At 41.0% G+C, this 16,714-nt stretch overlaps 1 protein-coding gene across 1 annotated transcript in view; it reads left to right on the plus strand.

The window, feature by feature from the left end:
• The window catches only part of CFAP74 (cilia and flagella associated protein 74), a 49,176-nt gene that overhangs the window by 30,320 nt on the left and 2,142 nt on the right, over positions 1 to 16,714 (plus strand). The window contains exons 22-37 of the mRNA XM_074892569.1: positions 1,519 to 1,647; positions 4,699 to 4,786; positions 5,393 to 5,566; positions 6,881 to 7,014; positions 7,612 to 7,888; positions 8,369 to 8,476; positions 9,131 to 9,285; positions 10,500 to 10,634; positions 11,023 to 11,132; positions 11,515 to 11,570; positions 12,303 to 12,422; positions 12,699 to 12,851; positions 13,706 to 13,835; positions 14,385 to 14,539; positions 15,560 to 15,698; positions 16,467 to 16,594. Coding sequence (XP_074748670.1) covers positions 1,519 to 1,647; positions 4,699 to 4,786; positions 5,393 to 5,566; positions 6,881 to 7,014; positions 7,612 to 7,888; positions 8,369 to 8,476; positions 9,131 to 9,285; positions 10,500 to 10,634; positions 11,023 to 11,132; positions 11,515 to 11,570; positions 12,303 to 12,422; positions 12,699 to 12,851; positions 13,706 to 13,835; positions 14,385 to 14,539; positions 15,560 to 15,698; positions 16,467 to 16,594 — 2,191 coding nt within the window. The remainder of the gene's footprint in view (positions 1 to 1,518; positions 1,648 to 4,698; positions 4,787 to 5,392; positions 5,567 to 6,880; positions 7,015 to 7,611; positions 7,889 to 8,368; positions 8,477 to 9,130; positions 9,286 to 10,499; positions 10,635 to 11,022; positions 11,133 to 11,514; positions 11,571 to 12,302; positions 12,423 to 12,698; positions 12,852 to 13,705; positions 13,836 to 14,384; positions 14,540 to 15,559; positions 15,699 to 16,466; positions 16,595 to 16,714) is intronic.

Raw genomic sequence — 16,714 nt, forward strand, 5'->3', positions numbered from 1 at the left:
CCAGCAAGCTCTGTAGAATTGCACAACATTAGTTAATACTGGTTTTGTTTTGTTTTTTCTGGTCACATGGAATGCACTAATCAGAAAGCATAAATAATCACATAAAAGGTGAAAGTGTCTTATCAGAATCCTGTGCAATATAAATCACTTTGAAAAGCAGTTTCTTTGGCAGGTTATAATCTGCACTGATTTAATGAAGTAGTATATAGTTCTCTTAGACTGTCAACAGTCAGAAATCATTCCGGGCTCCCAGTGCCACATGCTATAGCTGTTGATTTAGAGCAGACCATCTGGACTGACAGCTTGTAAACCAGTCCAAGAGAAGGAAAATGACAAGCTGAAATATTTGTAATTTGCTTGGCAATTTTGCACGTCGGCATAAAACTCCAAAGCAGGTTATGGTCTGTGGCTATCGCTGCATTATAATATGGCCAGAATTCAGTAAACAGGGAGATGTTTCCTAGCTTCCAGTACGCCGTTCGTAGGGCAAACTGATCACAGGTTTTAGCAGAGGAGCTGGCAGTACCAGCTTAGCCACACTATGACTGCTAGCCCTGGGGAGACTCTGCTGTTAGAGGAGAAGTTACAAGAGATCAGTGAATTCATGTCTATGGAAAAGAAGTCACCACGGTTTTGGGGAGAAAACCCCAAAGCAGCAGTGCTCTCAGTGCATTTCTGGCATAAGACATCCCCCCCCCTTCTGAGTTTGAGGTCTTTTCCTGCCTGTACAGGCTTAATTTTTGGTATTGAAGGTTTTGAGATAATTATGATGATAATGAGGATGAATGGAGTTCACAAAGTGGGTACATGTTGATGTTTTAGGTGTATTATGCTCTTTCAGGTTCATTCTGTTGATTCTCCTGACTACGGGCTGGGTCATTAAGTCCTTGTTAGCCACTTAAGCAGCACCCAGGTATCCTTGGCCCCACTTAGGTGTCACTGGTCCTCATTCTTCTGTTTCTCAAACAGCATAACAGGTTTTTATGTGTTGCACCCCACCCACCACTAGTTGTTACATAACCTAGAGCCAGCAGTACAAGACAACTACTCCTTTTCCATCTTGAGTGGGTTCTGTGCTGCAGCTAGGACCAATTAGGTGTCTTAAATGTTACGTGAGTCATTCCTATTGATTCGCATAGAAGGAATGTATGTTAGGAGCAAATAATTCGCTGATATTTCACAATAATTTGGCGTTGACTTTCCCCTGACCTGAGTTACCACTGCGCTGTGCTTTGATAATGATGTTCTGATTAGCTGTGTATATTGCTTGAAATACAGCTCAATTTACCTAAAGTACCTCCAAAATCTCATTTTCTATACTTAAAAGAATACAACTGTGTGATTTTGCCGTAGCAGTTTTACATGCCCATCACTTTCAAAGGAAGCTTGGAATTGTTACAATCATAATGTAGAGATGCAAGGGTGGGGACGGGGGTGCCTAACTCCAAGAGCAAATGTTGCTGAGGTGGCAGCACGGGCAGCCTTAAGGCCACCTCAGCATGTCTGATCTGTTTGCAGAGCAAAAACCACGCTGCGTTTGAAGTTTGAAGTATGCAAAGAATTAAGCAAGCACATGGAGCTGCTTCCAAAGGCAGGTTACATCCAAGCTCAGTCATCCTTCAGCGTGCAACTCAAGTTCCTGCCCAGGTAAGCTAACAACATTCATCTTTCCAGTATTTAAGACAATATCTGTAGGAAGCAGGTCAGAGTTTTGTAGCAGGCTGGACTTCACGCTGCTGGTGTCCCTGCAGTCTCCCCCCTCTCTCCCCTTGAAGAGCTGCCAAGTGCTCAAGGAGGAAATGAGCTTGGATCCCATACCTGTGAGGAAATGCTTTTCCTGTGGTGACAGCAGCAGTGTGGAAATCTTAGCAGTTGCAGTCCTGGTAGGCTGCCCCCGTTTCTGTGGGGAAGCTATTCTTATGCAACAGAGGGGTCATCTGGGCAGGTGGCTGCTTCATGGATCACTGATTAAACAATTTCTGGACAAGAACTCCTGTGCTTGCTAATTAAGGTAAGAATGGTTGGGCTTCCTGTTCGTATCCCTCCTACCCACGTACCTTTTTCTCCAAAACATGAATGTCTTGCTCTTGAATTTCATGTGGCGTTTTATATAACATCCTCTAAGCTGCTAATAGCCTTACCCCAGCAAGTTTCTCTTCTGCATTTCATGATACATCTACATACACAAATATAACTCACTTATAGAAAACAAAGAATGCCAGTTTTCAAAAATTTAAAGTCAAGAGCTCTTGTCGACCACTGTTAATTTTATTTACCTCGTCATTGCCATCCACAATAATGTAGCAGGACATTTCTTTTCAAACATAAATTAAATTATATAGATCTTAATTGTAGTGCCAAATATTTCAGCGCTGCAAACCTGATTTTTTCATACAGGTTATCTAGTCCCACGGATGTAAGTATATTTGGATTTTCAGTGATGTGCTCAGCATCTTTGGTTTCTAAATTAAGAGTCTAATTACTGATTTAGAATTTTTCACCAGGTTAATATTCAAAGAACTCAAAGTATTTACAGTTCTTCCAACACCTCAAATCCTATCAGATTACAACAGGAACCATTACTATGACACTTTTCAGTTCCTGAACTTCAGATGCTGTAAAGTGCTGTTACACTCACTGAGTGGATAGAAGCGTAGCTTGTGTTTAGGACATTAATCTTCCTTTGAAAAATGGGGAAGCTTCAGAAAGGAGAGTTGATGAGATTAAGGCATTTCTGACACACAAAATAAGTATCTGGCTGTTTCAGCATACCGATCAGTTTTAAAAGACCTAACACGCAGGGGGAGTGCGTGTTTGACAGAGAAAGATGAGCTTGCTACGAGCTGATGTGAAGTACTGAGCTAGTGACACATTTCTGTAAATGCCTCCTCATGGATTTAGTATTATAAGCTTGGTTTTCTCAGACAAAGGAATAGCTATTCTCAAAGTAACAGAAAAGTAAAAAAAACAACCCACACACTCAGCAATACTAAGTGAGCAGATAGATGAGTGAAGGCTTGGGAAGCTCTCCTGAGTATTCTGGGCACACTGAAATGCTAGGTCAGATGTTACAATGCTCATAATTTTCTGGGTGTTTGAAGCATTTTCTGTTTATTTGAAGGCAAGTTCTCTAATCTGCTGACTTTCAGAATTCCCAAATACCACATCTCTTAGTTTTTCTGCATTTGGAACTAGTCCTGCAGATGCTGGCAGTCTAAATCTGATTCGTCTTTTATGCTTCTCTTTAATTGCTTTTAGGCATGAAGATGCCATTTTCAGAGAACTATCTGAAGGATTTCAGTATCTTTCCCCCAAGGCGTAACAGCCGATTTAGAATCCATCACTGTCTATGCACAGTTGCAATTGTTTTTTTGTAATACATGGATTATTTATTATTTTGTAGTACATGAATGTCTCCTGCTGTTCCAATGTCCTGTGACAAAGTGAAAGCTGATACTTTATTCCTACCTTGTATTTAACTCCAGTTCCCATCTTTAAAGAAGTCAGCAATACCTTTGAAGATCACCTTCTAAAGTCGCAGTTCAGACTTGCAAAATAACAGCCCGCAAGATTTCAGATCACCATGGTGACTGAGTGGGTGCTATTTATTCATTAACTATTCTTTAACAAGACATGAAAAAACTGCCTGTAATTCCAGTAGTAGTAGTAGGAACATTATCGCTGTGGAGACCTAAGAACAGGAAGCAATTCACTCTGGTGCTGTAAGACACTATAAATAGACCAGCAGAGCTAAAAATGCTGGAGCTGTTGTATTGGCTTGGCTTGAAGCTCTAAAATTGAGCTTATGATAGCAAGATGCTTCAGAGACAGAAAACCCGCATATTTCTTATAAATTACTAATCTGGTGCATAATAGGGCACTATTGGTCTCCAAGTTTGTTTCACTTCATTTATGTTTCTGTGCTTTGTGACACTGTTGGTTCTGCCTTAGACGGGCTGGGAACTAACTCAGGGCAGCGCTGAACAGAACCAGCTGCCCGGGGGGGCGGGGCTTGCAGCGAAGGTGCAGAAGGCTTCTGTTCTAAAGCTCTAAATTTTTCAGAATTTTAAATGACTGGATAGCATTTTAAAAAAGGATAAATGGATGCAGACCTCTGAATAACTCCCTTAAACTCCTGTCTGTCCAAAATCCTGTCTTTAAAAAAAAAAAAAATAATAATCCAACATTAACGTACACGGTCATAGCAACTTCATCGCTATGTACCCTTGCGCTCCGCGCGTGCCTGGGCAGAGGGGCAGCTCTGGAGGTATGCCATTCCGTGGGAAACCTGGGACAAATCTGTAATATTTCTGATCTGACTGCATCTTCTTTGTCTTGGTCAGAAGGTGGAACTTCATAGGTCACTAATTTTTGATTGGTATTTTCTTCCACCATTCCCCCTAATACTTGCATCGATCTTGCATACAGGATTTGAGTTAGACTTCACTTCAGTGAAGCACTGGAGCTGATGCTTAATCAGCCATGTATGTGAATGCTCCTACCTGAGCACTAACACTGTGTTAAGATTAAAAGCTGTGAATAATAAAACTTTTAGACCTTAACTAACACATTGTTCGTCTTTTTGTGGTTTGGGGTTGTTTTTTGTCAGAAATACATCCAGCAAAAGTTTATTATTCCCTTTACCTAAAACACAGTCAAAATATTTTTATGAAACTGAATGTACTCTGGGATTTTTAGGCCCTCTCTTCCTGAAGATGCAGGGAACTATTTCAACGAAGAGACAAGAGTTCTGGAAGTTCCAGTGACAATACTGATTGTGGATAAGGTTAGTGATTTTTATTATGCTGGTTATCAGGCTGACCATAGGTGTAAGTTATTTTAGTGACTGTTCACTTAATTATACCTAATCTTAGACTAGTTCTTTACTAGTTGAAGTCCTATGATAATAGTAAAAGGTGCTTAAAGTGTTAACACAGATTTGATAGTTTCTTCTTGTCGTCATGTTTACAATACAGAAAGTTAAATCCTTTCTAGTTAGTGCTCATCTACTCCCTAGGAGTTTATTTTGTACCAGAGAGTTATCAGATACCACAGCACAATCTTTTTATTCTGATCTGTGCTGCAGATGTAGTATTTTCTTTGAGTTGACATTTCCTGGGGATGCAGGTATGATTCCATTCTAGCATATGGATTTTGAGATACAGATGATATTTTTTTAAATTTTGCTTATCAAAGACACATTTCTTATTGCTTGTTTTTGGAGAACAATGAGGCTGAAGTTGAAGACAGCTATGTTACATTTACATGGAATTTACAAGTAGAGTAGCATAACTTTTTTGCACTTATCTTTTTGGATGACATTTCACTGAAATCCTGTTCTTACAATGCTACAGATGGAGGTTTTGATCGTGTGCTCTTGCATTTGTTTCAGGCCAAAAAAGTTAATTTTACTGTCCATGCAATTGTGACTACTTCGGATTTGGAAATCAGTCCTGCACAAATCAATTTTGGATACTGCACAGTCTACGAAGCTGTGCAGGCCAATGTCACAGTAACAAACAAATCCATTTTGCCACAGGAGTTTGGATTTGTGGGACTTCCAGAGGTATGTAGTTATCCCCCCCCACACCTCTTCTTGTACCAAGATATATTTAATTATTTTGAAAACATGTTTCAATGTGAGTATAAATAAATCATAACTGTTTCTTGCAAACCCGTGGAAATCCTTCTGCCTGCAGCACTGTGGAAACACCCAGATTAGTTCTGGTACTGGTTTCTGTAAATTTCAGCTTATTGTACCCTAAGCTTTTTCCAGGCAGTATGAACATCTTTGAGGATATTTTACTGTTCTGACCTACATAACATTATTATTTATCCTATATATCTACCAAGAACTCTACTAACAGAATAGGTGGTGCACTTTTCTTTCAGACTCACAGGTTTTATACTTAGCTTATAGAACTAAACAAAACAGGCTTAGGGATGTTGCTTTGGCCTTGGGGCTGAGGAATATTGCACAGTTTGCATCCAAATGCCTAAACACTTTGTCTTTAAAGCAGGATGGCCACGTCCACACTGCTTATTGGGAATCATCCCCTGAAGCACGCCTAGGTATTTTCTGACTGACTGTAAGTTGATGTGGAGGCTAAATTAATCACAGGAGCTGCCAGTTTCGTGTGGGCTAGGTCTACTGAATTATTTTCTTTTGCAAAAAGTTAGCTGTTCAAGCTCCATAATAGCATGATGATCACAGTGTGAAATGGTTTGGCATATTGGAGTCGGAGCTAGAGGAACCTGACATTTAATTAGGCATTCTCCCTTTCTCTGCTGTTTTGGGGATTAAAATCAAGGAGTTAGCTAAAAGAAATTGGACTCTTCAGCTTCATTAAAGTTTTACTTCACAGAATGTGTTTCATGATTAGCTTATAATGTGATAGGGAGATACTCTTGAATCATTATCAACTCATAAACACAAACCAATATACACTTGTAGATATTAAACTGGTACTTGTCACTGCAGTGTCTGCACATCATACAGGAATCAGCTCTCCAAAGATACAGGGGGAACTGTATTTCAGTCAGTTGTCTATGAAGAGTAAATAAATGTCGTCAGAGAAAGGTGATTACCGTAGATGGTAAGAAGCTGGGGAAGAGATTCTGCTGAAGTCTGAGCTAATGGATTTAACACCTTTCAAGTTACTTTGAGATGAGAAATCTGCACATCAGTCAGACACTAGTCACTAACTCAAAGGAAAGCGGCTCACTAGAAGGTTTCTGTTTTCCTGACATTTGTACATTTAATAACAAAATTTTCGTATCTTGCCAGTAATGTCTTATTTTGAATTATTTAATAATTTGATAATTTACCTAATAATTTCTTATCTTAATAACAACAATTTCTTATCCTGCCATTTTGAAGTTTGTTGAAATTCAACCCAATGATGGACTTGGAATTCTTCTTCCCCTTGAAAGCCTGACATTGGACATAATCTTTAAAGCTAGCAAGGCACAAGAGTACAGCTTTGAACTAACCTGCAAGTCAGAGATTAATAGGTATGTTAAGAAATTGACTGAGTAGTAGGGAATGTAGAAGTCTCGGTCACACTGAGTTTCCACTGTTAAGCTAGGTCAGAAATCAAATCCCTGCCTGCTTTGAAGAGGTGAGGCAGGCAGGAATTCTCCAGTTGACCAGAGTTGCCTCTTAGTTTCACCCTTCATTTACCTGTCAGTCTTCACTGAAATGACTTTTCCTATCCCACCTGAAATTTATCTTTCTCACGTATCCAAGCTGCAATTTTGCCCCAGGTCATCTTAACCTGCAATGTTCTGCTTGCTTTTTCAGCAGAATTACTGAGGGATCTTTTTTGTAAAAATGCTTCATACATTAAGCTAATGCTACTAAAATAATGATGGCATAAACTTGGATTTGACTCGATGCATTTCCAGAAGTTCACAGAGGAAGAATTCAAGTAGGGACTCTAGCCAATTGTGCATTAAAAATAGATAGTATTATTGTTCATCTTTAGGCAAAATTCCCATTGCAAGCTTGAAATTCTGCTTAAATAGGGACTACAGGATTAGTTCCCTATTTTCCGGGCTGATTAAGAGACTATTTTATGCTGAGACAATTTATCATGTGTTTATTTTTAGACAATTCAAGCTGTCATGCAAAGCAGTTGGAGTCCACCCACCTCTTGAATTGTCTCATTCCTTAGTTCGGTTTGCTGCAACAGCTTTAAATGGTGTGTCTACAGCAACACTGTATGTGATGAATTCCCACGTGAGTGCCAACCGCTTGACTCACGCTGTCCCAAGAACTGGCAGTGGGGAACTTGCCCCTCTTGGACCCGCTTCGTTTGAATTCTGTGTGCCAGAAGACTGTCCAGTGACAATTACACCTTCTGTTGGGGTTGTGTTTCCTGGGAAGGTAAATTCACTTTAAACATCAGGTGTTCGGCCAAATCTTTTGATCATCTACATCCCTACAAATGCTGTCTCTTGTAAATGAAGCTCAAAATGTAAATTATTATTAGAATAGCTGGAATATTTTTGTATTGTTTGAAATAATGTTTTAAACTGGACATAAGGGGTTAACCAGCTAATCTGGCTAATGCTGGATGGGAGCTTTCACCCTGAATGTTCTTTCCCCAATGTTGTCATTATGATTTATTTGAAGAATGTTTAAATATCAAAAATATTGGGCATGTAAAACGTGCTCATTGTAACATAGTGGACTTCCAAGGAAGCTTCAAGTGACCTTACCCTTACGATCGTCTGATTCACTGGAGAAAACCTGTATTTTGTAAATCTTTTGGTGTCATGTCTATGCTGCTGTTGAGCTTGGTAGGTATAACGTGTGAGGGCTGAATTCTGCCTCTCATTCTTGTGTATGCTCTCACGCTCCCAGAAAAGCTTGATTCAAGTGTCCTTCAGCCCGACACTCTCAGATCAGCTAATCAGAGAAGAGGCAGTTCGGAGGCTTTGCAGAGCAGCTGCGACAGGGGCAGAAATACAAGTAAGGAATGCTAAGAACTAGCACATGCTGTTGGTCTGATACTTCTAGAGATTTGTTTCTCTGGATGGTATTTTTATCATAAAAATTATTTGCATATTAATGAAGCCCAAACCCATGATCCATGTAAGACCCGCCTATGAAGGACAAGAGTGTGACTGTACTGTTGTACTTAATGTGTAGTCTGTTCACTGAGCAATAATTTAATTTCATGCTAACAATTTCAAAAGCTTTCCTAGAGGATTTTCTTGCAAGTGCTAACTGCAAGTACCCTTAAAAAAAAAAAGTTTCTACACTTCTTGCAGGTTTACCACATACAAGGACTTTATATGCAGTGCTGTGGGTCAGTTAATTTCTGTGAGCACCTACGGTTGTCTTGAATTATGAGATAAATAGGTAAAAATTCCATGAGGGATACAGTCTTTTACTCATCTGCTCCAATAGGGGAACTCTTTTTTTAAGATGGGGTAGAATACGTCCGTTTCAACTTAATTTTACATTATTAGAAACGTACGCAATAACTGCTGTGTCTGTGGCTTGTTACTGTAATCCTGCTGCTGCTCCCTTGCTCCATGCACTCTGCCCCCTCTTAGGTTCTGTGAATTGGATTACCAGGGATCACCTCAGTGTGTAATGTCTCCCTGTGTGTATTTGCAGAAAAGGAAGAAAGATGAAAAGAAAGAGGGAAAGAAATCCAGCATTTCCATTACCAAGCAGCAATCTTCCAGACAGCTTGTAGGGGATGGAGACAGTAAATACCTGCCCTCTCCATATAGTTCTGAACAACCAAACCCCAAGGAGTTAAAGCCTGAGTAAGTCAGCAAAAGCTTCTTGTACTACAGAGACAGCATTCTCTTATAAGTGGTTTAATAAATCTACTAAAACCTATAGGTAGTGAAGAAAGCAAACTGTAGAGAAGAAATAGCTTTAGCTATGTTGCAAAGGCTGTTTCCAAAATTAGTACTGCTTGTAAGCCACACAGCTGTAGCCTCTCGTGTACGGCAAAGGCTCCCTTTATGCATCAGAAGGATTGAAGACTTCAAAGAATCTATCAGAAAGCAGGAGAGGTGGCTGTCCGGGTAAATTTGGCTGAACCAACAAGGGTGTTATTTTAAAGGGCAACTAGAAAGCTGAACTTAGTTACCAAAAGCAATTACTACTAATATACCTTTTCTGAACAGAGCTGAATACATTCAACCCAGAAGGAAACCATCTGATGGCCCATATCCATGGGTTTGGGTTAATTTTTCTTTTTTTGACAGCTTACATAGTCCATCATATTAAGTCCTGGAAATGTAATGATGCTGTAAAATGTGCATTTTAAATTGTCATTTTACAATACGTGTCCCTCGGTGAGAATTAACCTTAATAGCAGGTGCTATCTAGAAATTTGGAAACTTTGATGCAAAATCTGATACTTGAGGTCCCTTGTTTGTCAAATAATTCAACTTTATAGAGCCCCACTTCTGCCTAATCTGAGGAATTTAAAAGTGTTTGGAAGTAAATGCATGCTTAAACATGAGGCATTTGGCTGTACTGGATCTTAGAGATTTTTGACTAAAATCCCATATTCGTTGCAATCCATTAATTACAACTTTTAAATACTTTCAGTACAGGTCATAAAAATAATATTTATATTTGAAAACTCCCATTATGAAGTATTGCTTGGCATATTGCATTACAGAAACGTGATCATGTGTGTTTCCATATCATTGTAACGATGGCGGTACTGGAAGACATTGGAATATTTAATGTATTCAACATAAGGAAACTGTATTGAGGATTTTGCAATCTTCACTATAACATCTGGGTTTATAGTTTTTATTCTCTTTGGTGAGAAAAGCAAACCACTTGGTAGGGTGGGTCTGTTGCTGTGCATCAAGACAGCCGCTCAGTTTCACTGTTATGTTCAATTTCGAATGTATGACTAACAAACAGTAAACACAAATAACTCAGTAGATAGCGATTTGATTTTTTTTCCTGCTCTCTCACTTACTAAGATGATTCTTATTCCTGGATTTTCTAGTTCTGATGCTTATATGGCAGCCCAGGCTTTCCTGCTGAGGAATTTCCGTGGGAGGTTTGACAAATACATCATACCATGCTTTGTTGCAAGTGGCTGTATCGATGAAAAGAAAGGCTCTGAGAACCTCAGCTGCAGGTATTTGCAATTCATGATGGTTGAGAAATTTGAGGGGGAAATGGTGGGCATGTTAATTTATTCATTTGAGGAGGAAATTTGTTTCCTGATCTTAATTACTTCATGGGTCAGTGGTAGAAACTCATACTTACAACCCACTAGTTAGGTAAGAATCAAACACAGGAATATCAAAGCAGCTTAAAGAATAACTGTATGAATAATTCAAGCCAGATGTAGTTCATCTTCCTGCTTAGGCACACACAGAAGGTCAGCCACCAAAAATTATGTGTTGTTTTGTAACACCAATTTAATGATATCCTGTGATATGAACAGAATAAGAAGAGATTTTGGACAATAGTTTCTATTTCTGTGTGATCCAAGAGCAAATACCTTTTTACTGTCTCTCTAGCCCTTACAACACTTTGTATGTGGAGCTGCACTGTCCAGCTGTAGCACCATCTCTTGTGGTCACTTCAGATAATGGAGAAAACACCGTCAATTTTGGTGATGTTGCAGTAGGTATGAAATTTGAATTCAAGTTTTGAATTTTTTCTGTCTGACGTTAATTTCTTCCAAGCATAGTTTTGCATTTGCTTTTACATTGTTCAGCCGATTTTCAAAAGTCAGTATAGAAATTAGCCCAGTAATAGGTACTTAAGTGGAAAATTAGGAGCCTGTCTGGCCAGCTGAGGCATGTAGAAAGCAGACTTGATCCCAAAACGGAATCAGAAGCTCCACAAGTGACTGTCCAAATCTGAAAGTATTTTGGTGAGCTTTGACTAGCGTATTAGCCATAGAAATGGGATAAACGTTTGGCCCAGGTAGAAGCATGAGGAAAAAGGAGGGATGGTAGCACATGAGTGAGCATCATAACTTTTTGAAATGTTTTCATTCCGGTCAGGCCACAGAATGATTAAGCGAATTACAGTGCAAAATATCTCCCCAGAGGAGATGGAAGTATCCTTGTTTGGAACGTGTAAGTTCATATCATTCCGCTTCTGTTTGATTTGACTCTTTATCTGTAGGAGGAACTGTTTGACACTAAAGCAAGTAGGAGGTAGCAGATTTCAGACTTAATACCCACCTTTCAGAGTGAGGCAGGAGGTGATGTGAAGAATATATTGGACGAGCCTAGGTGACCTACACGAAAGCTAATTCCATTCCACCCTTTTAACTGGAAATAATTCTGCTTAGAGCCAGATTTGAGAAGCACTTAACTGCTTTCTAAAGAATATAAGGTACTGATGCCAAAGCTAGTTTCAATGCAGCATGACGTACATGTGAAACAGAACCAACAACTCAATTTTTGCACGATACTTCTCTGAATTTCTGAATACCTCGTAAGAAGAGGCTGCTCTACTGGCTTGGCTGGGTTAAGCTGTGTGGGATAATATAGGAGAAGGCACGTCCTGGATCTTAGGGTGTTTGTTAATGACCCATTCCAGGCAAAATCTGAAAATGGAGTTGCATGGAGATCTTATTAACTGGAAAAGGATCTTGCAGCTATTTTAATTGGGGGGGGGAAATGGATTAGTTCTTCTTTCCTCTGAGTTAGTTACTGATCTCTGAAAAAGCTTACAGGTGGTTAGTTTATACATCTTTGGTCTGAACAATACTTAGAATCTGTTCTTAGGTCTTTTTCCCCAATCTCTGTTTATAAACTTTTTTCCTTGAGTTGCATTATTTTAGCTGGGATTCTCAGTTCTGAATCCCAATGGTCCCTTCCTGTTGGTCAGACCAGTTGGAATGCTCGAGCCAGGGGAAAATGAAACCCTCATCATCTCTTTCTGTCCAAATGAGAATAAATGGGTGAGTGAGAGATACAACAGTAATGGGGGAAAAGAGGAGAGACAGAGCACTGCAACGGGCTGTGTAATACACACATATTACTGACTGGGATGAGGCTGTATAATTATAAGAAAAACTGTGTTGCCCATGCATAGCCCCTCCCAACTTCTGGATCTTTATCTATGCACTACATGCCAAAGTTCTGTAGTAATGGCCCATTTGTGGGAGGGGGGCAGTCGGAGGGGTGGGGGATGTTTTCCTTCAGCAAATGGACTAACACAAACACTCTCTTGGCAGTTTTTTGAAATGCTGGACATCCAGACAGCAAAAACCAACCTAACCCTGAGGATCACTGGTCATGGGGTGACACCATCAACTGTTTGCTCTGTGGAAGAAGTACTCGATATGGGATATGTCGTAGCCAGAGAGAAGGTGACTTCCACGTTCAAGGTAAATCCCTCTGTGCTGAACCGGAAAGCACATCAGCAATTTTTGTAAGGAGGAAGAGGAGTTCTGTGGTTTCTAGTCCGGCAGAACGTAAGGCTGAGTGGCAAACTGCAGACAGAAGAACGTGGCTTTAAAAGCATGTCTGGCAGGGTGATTTGGTGCTGAGAGTTTCAGGCCAAAGGTAACAAAGCTGTGTGGGGAGGATCTTGTTAGCTGCTGCTGTCCTGCCTGCAGCCCCCACAGAACCAGAGAGCTCCAGTACCTTCCTAAAAGAAAAAAAGTAGAAGTGGTCTGGGTGATCTTCTCTGTAGATCTAGCCTGTCTGCTGAGGGATGTGAGGGCAGAAGTGGCTTTGCTTTTACCAGCATTAGAAATATTTGCCCTCTTTCTCTATTCTGCCTGTTACTGCTCTTGCAGTTGAGGCAGCTCTGTGTCCAGGAACAGGGGTGAAGTGCAGAACTGGTCCTGCAGAGCACATGGGGCTCTGCTCTGCTGTGGTGCACTCGAGGGAGTTCAGCCCAATCACTCCTTCACATACTGCAGAATCCCACAGGCTCAGAAACAGCCCAACATCTAAGCATGATTTTTCTGCTCTCAGATTGTCAAAGTATGTCATTAACCAAAATCTACTACTTGCTGCAAGACGCTCAGAAGGAGCCTGGTCCCTGTTGTTGGGGGGCAGGGGCTGACACAACTCACCGTGGGTAGCAATGACGTGTGCTTTCGGTAGCATCTGGGTACACAGTAGTGCAGTAATGCAGCAAAATAAGTTCAGCCAGTTCACCAACTCTGGATCCTACAGGCTTGAGAATCAGTTTTCTTGATGAAAATGCTGTTGTGTGAATTAATGTCATCAGATACAGAACACTTCCACGCTGACCCTGCGATACTCCATACAACTAGATTCACTTTCGTCAACAAGGGACAAAGATCGGCAGAGACTTCCATCCTTTATTACATCCCCTTTGCAGAGAACAGAGTTTGTTGGTAAACTTGGTTTTTTTCTTTCCTCTTTTCCTTTTGTTAAAGACTTGCACGGTATAAAGCAGTGTTACTTTGGCCTGTTAGATCTACACAACCGTCAAAGCCTGGGGCATCACATCACTGAAATCAAAGACACAGTTTTGTTTCCCCAGCAGGAGCTGTACTAATTCTTTCAATATGGGGAGCTGTAAATTTATGCAGCCTGAGAAAATATCCACAAGTAAGGAGATCCTAGTGTCTGAATCTAAATAAACCCACACAGTAACTGCGTATTAAAGATTATATTTAGGGATGTCCATCTCTGCAAAAACACGTTAGAATATAGGAAGGGTTTGGTGATGCTTCTTCAGTTCCTCTAGAGGTGAATGTGTGAAGCTGATAGATGGATTTATCTGGTAGTTCTAACACCCTGTTTTGCTGCAAAACTGTGTATCAGGTCTTATTTATTTGCTGTTCCAACAAAAATTGAATGGGTTTAAAATATATGAAGAAGTAAACCTCCTAAAGGAGCTGTCCTCCTTTCTTATTTGTATCCTCATTTTTATTTACCAGGAACACAGAACTATAGTGGCTTAAGTGTGTTCAGCATCTTTCCAACAGAAGGGGAAATCGTTGCTGGGAAGAGTCAGGATTTTACTGTTACTTTCAGTCCTGACCATGAAAGTCTGTACTACTCTGACTGTCTCAAGGTTGTGCTCTTTGGCAAGGTGAGACAATCGAGACATCTGGATTATGAGATCGAAGTCTAACTATGGCCTACAGTGATTTTTATCAGCATGGGTCTTAGTAGGAGTGTCAAATAATTATACCCAGTGCACAGCATCTGTAGGCAGAAATATTACCTTTATTAGTTTAACTGATGTAGGGAGGAGATGGCAGTTTTGGAGCCCACTGACTTTTTTTCAGGTTTTAAATATTCTGTTATTAATTTGTAACAATAGTGACTAGGGATTCAGTCCTGCCTTCTGCCCCGCTGCCCGCGCTGTGCACGAGAGGTGACGGGAGCTGGGGTGCTGCTGAGCACAGCTCTGGGGGGGTTCTCTGCCAGTGGCGTTGAACGGCAGCCGAGAGTGGAGCTACCCCGCAGCAGGGAGCCGCTTCTGCGGGCGCTCAGTGTGAGGAAGGAGGTTTTTCCACCTGCAGAGCAGCAGCGGGGCTGAGCTGGAGCCCAGGGCAGGCTGCGCAGGCTGGCGGCACAGCCGGGGGCTTTACGCCGGGTTCCAGAAGAGACCGACCAAAAGTTAAAGCAGGGTGCCAGCTAATGACCGCCCGCAGGCACTGCACACAGAGCAGGAGCTGGCACTGAGCAGTTCTGCTGGCTGCTTCTCTCCGTGCAAGTTTTGTGTCTCCAGAGAATCTTGGAACTGTGGTTAAGAATCCAAATCAGAATAAGCTGAGGATGTTTGGAGCCCAGTCCTTGTTCACAATCTTTAGCCAAGTTTGGCAGCAGATACGTTTTGCCTCTTTTAGCGGCGTTAGTATAAATAGTTTTCCCAGTCCCCTCCTGAGGCCCAGGGCCCAGGAATGAAAGGTTGTTTCAAACAGAAGGGCCCCAGTGGACAAGACAAGGGGAAATGCAGGATTCCTGCATGAGAGAACCGGGCCTCTGGGCATTTATATAGGCAGGTGACATGATAATTTCTCTGCAGCCGAGGCTGTTGCGTGGGTGTTCAGTCACAGGGCACTGAAGCTGTAACCTGCATCTGAAGCGTTGTGGTCTCCTGCAGGACACAGCCCACACGATCCGCCTGAAGGGCGCAGCCAGAGCGCGCCCCGTGTTCGTGGCAGGGGGAGCTCCCCTCGACGTGCCTGTTGAGTCCTTGGCTGTGATGTTACCGCGGTCGTCGCCGGAAGCGCTAGAAAGAGGTGATGTGCTACCACTTTGTTACAGAACAGTGAGGGATAAGACATGGGCATGTGCCTCATCCTTTTAAGAAAAAGTAATTTATAAAGGTACTTTTTCCAGAATCAGAACAAATAAGCATTATGGCATAGCCTATACATATAACACACAAAAAAAGCAGGAAGACAAGATTTTTCTTTTAATTTTTATGCAGTTATATCTTAATGATCATCTTCTATCTTTGTAACTTACCTTGCAAAAAATGATTATCATTTAATACTACTACAAAATATTAAGATGTATTTGCTTTCTGCCACTTCTCTGACTTGTATGAACTGTTTATAAAATTATTGGACTCTCCCAATTGTGCTGTTATGAAACAGACACACTTTCAGGGGTTTGAATTTATCCTTCCTTAATTTCTTTGGACAGGATCTGTGTTGAGAGACAGTAAACAAGCAACAACTAGCTCCTGAGCTATAAATAAACCCAAGCACACACCGTACACAAGCAGGAATACAGTATGCACAATGTACGGGCCATGGGGCTGGAAAATGAGCATGAAACTTGATAAACAATTAACAGTTACAGTTTGCAATTGCAAATTGTGCAAAACCTCCTTTTAATTCTTCACTAACTCTGTACGAAGGATCTCCTTATCTATGCCAGCTCAAGAATTTGCCACAACATCACTTTGTTTTGAACCATCCTGGTGTAATTTATGCTTGTTCCACACTGATAATTGCTCCGTTTTGACTGTCTCCAAGTTTACTTGACTCCTGTTTGTTTAGAGCTACAAGAACCAGTGAAGTCCATTCTCCTTATTCTGGAGTACATCAAGGGAGAGAGTTCTGCAGCACCAGCCGTGACAGAACTGGAAGTTGGAGCTATACAGTCAGCTCAGTTCGCATCAAAGAAGGTGAAGAGAATAAAAAGTGCAGTTTTATGGCAGGTGCAGTAACGAACACTGACCGTGCACAAACGGCTACTAGTTCTTTGAAAAACTCATTATATAAATTAAAGAATACAGCTTTCAGGG

The sequence above is a fragment of the Strix uralensis genome, chromosome 23, assembly GCF_047716275.1.
Source record: "Strix uralensis isolate ZFMK-TIS-50842 chromosome 23, bStrUra1, whole genome shotgun sequence".
NCBI lineage: Eukaryota > Metazoa > Chordata > Aves > Strigiformes > Strigidae > Strix > Strix uralensis.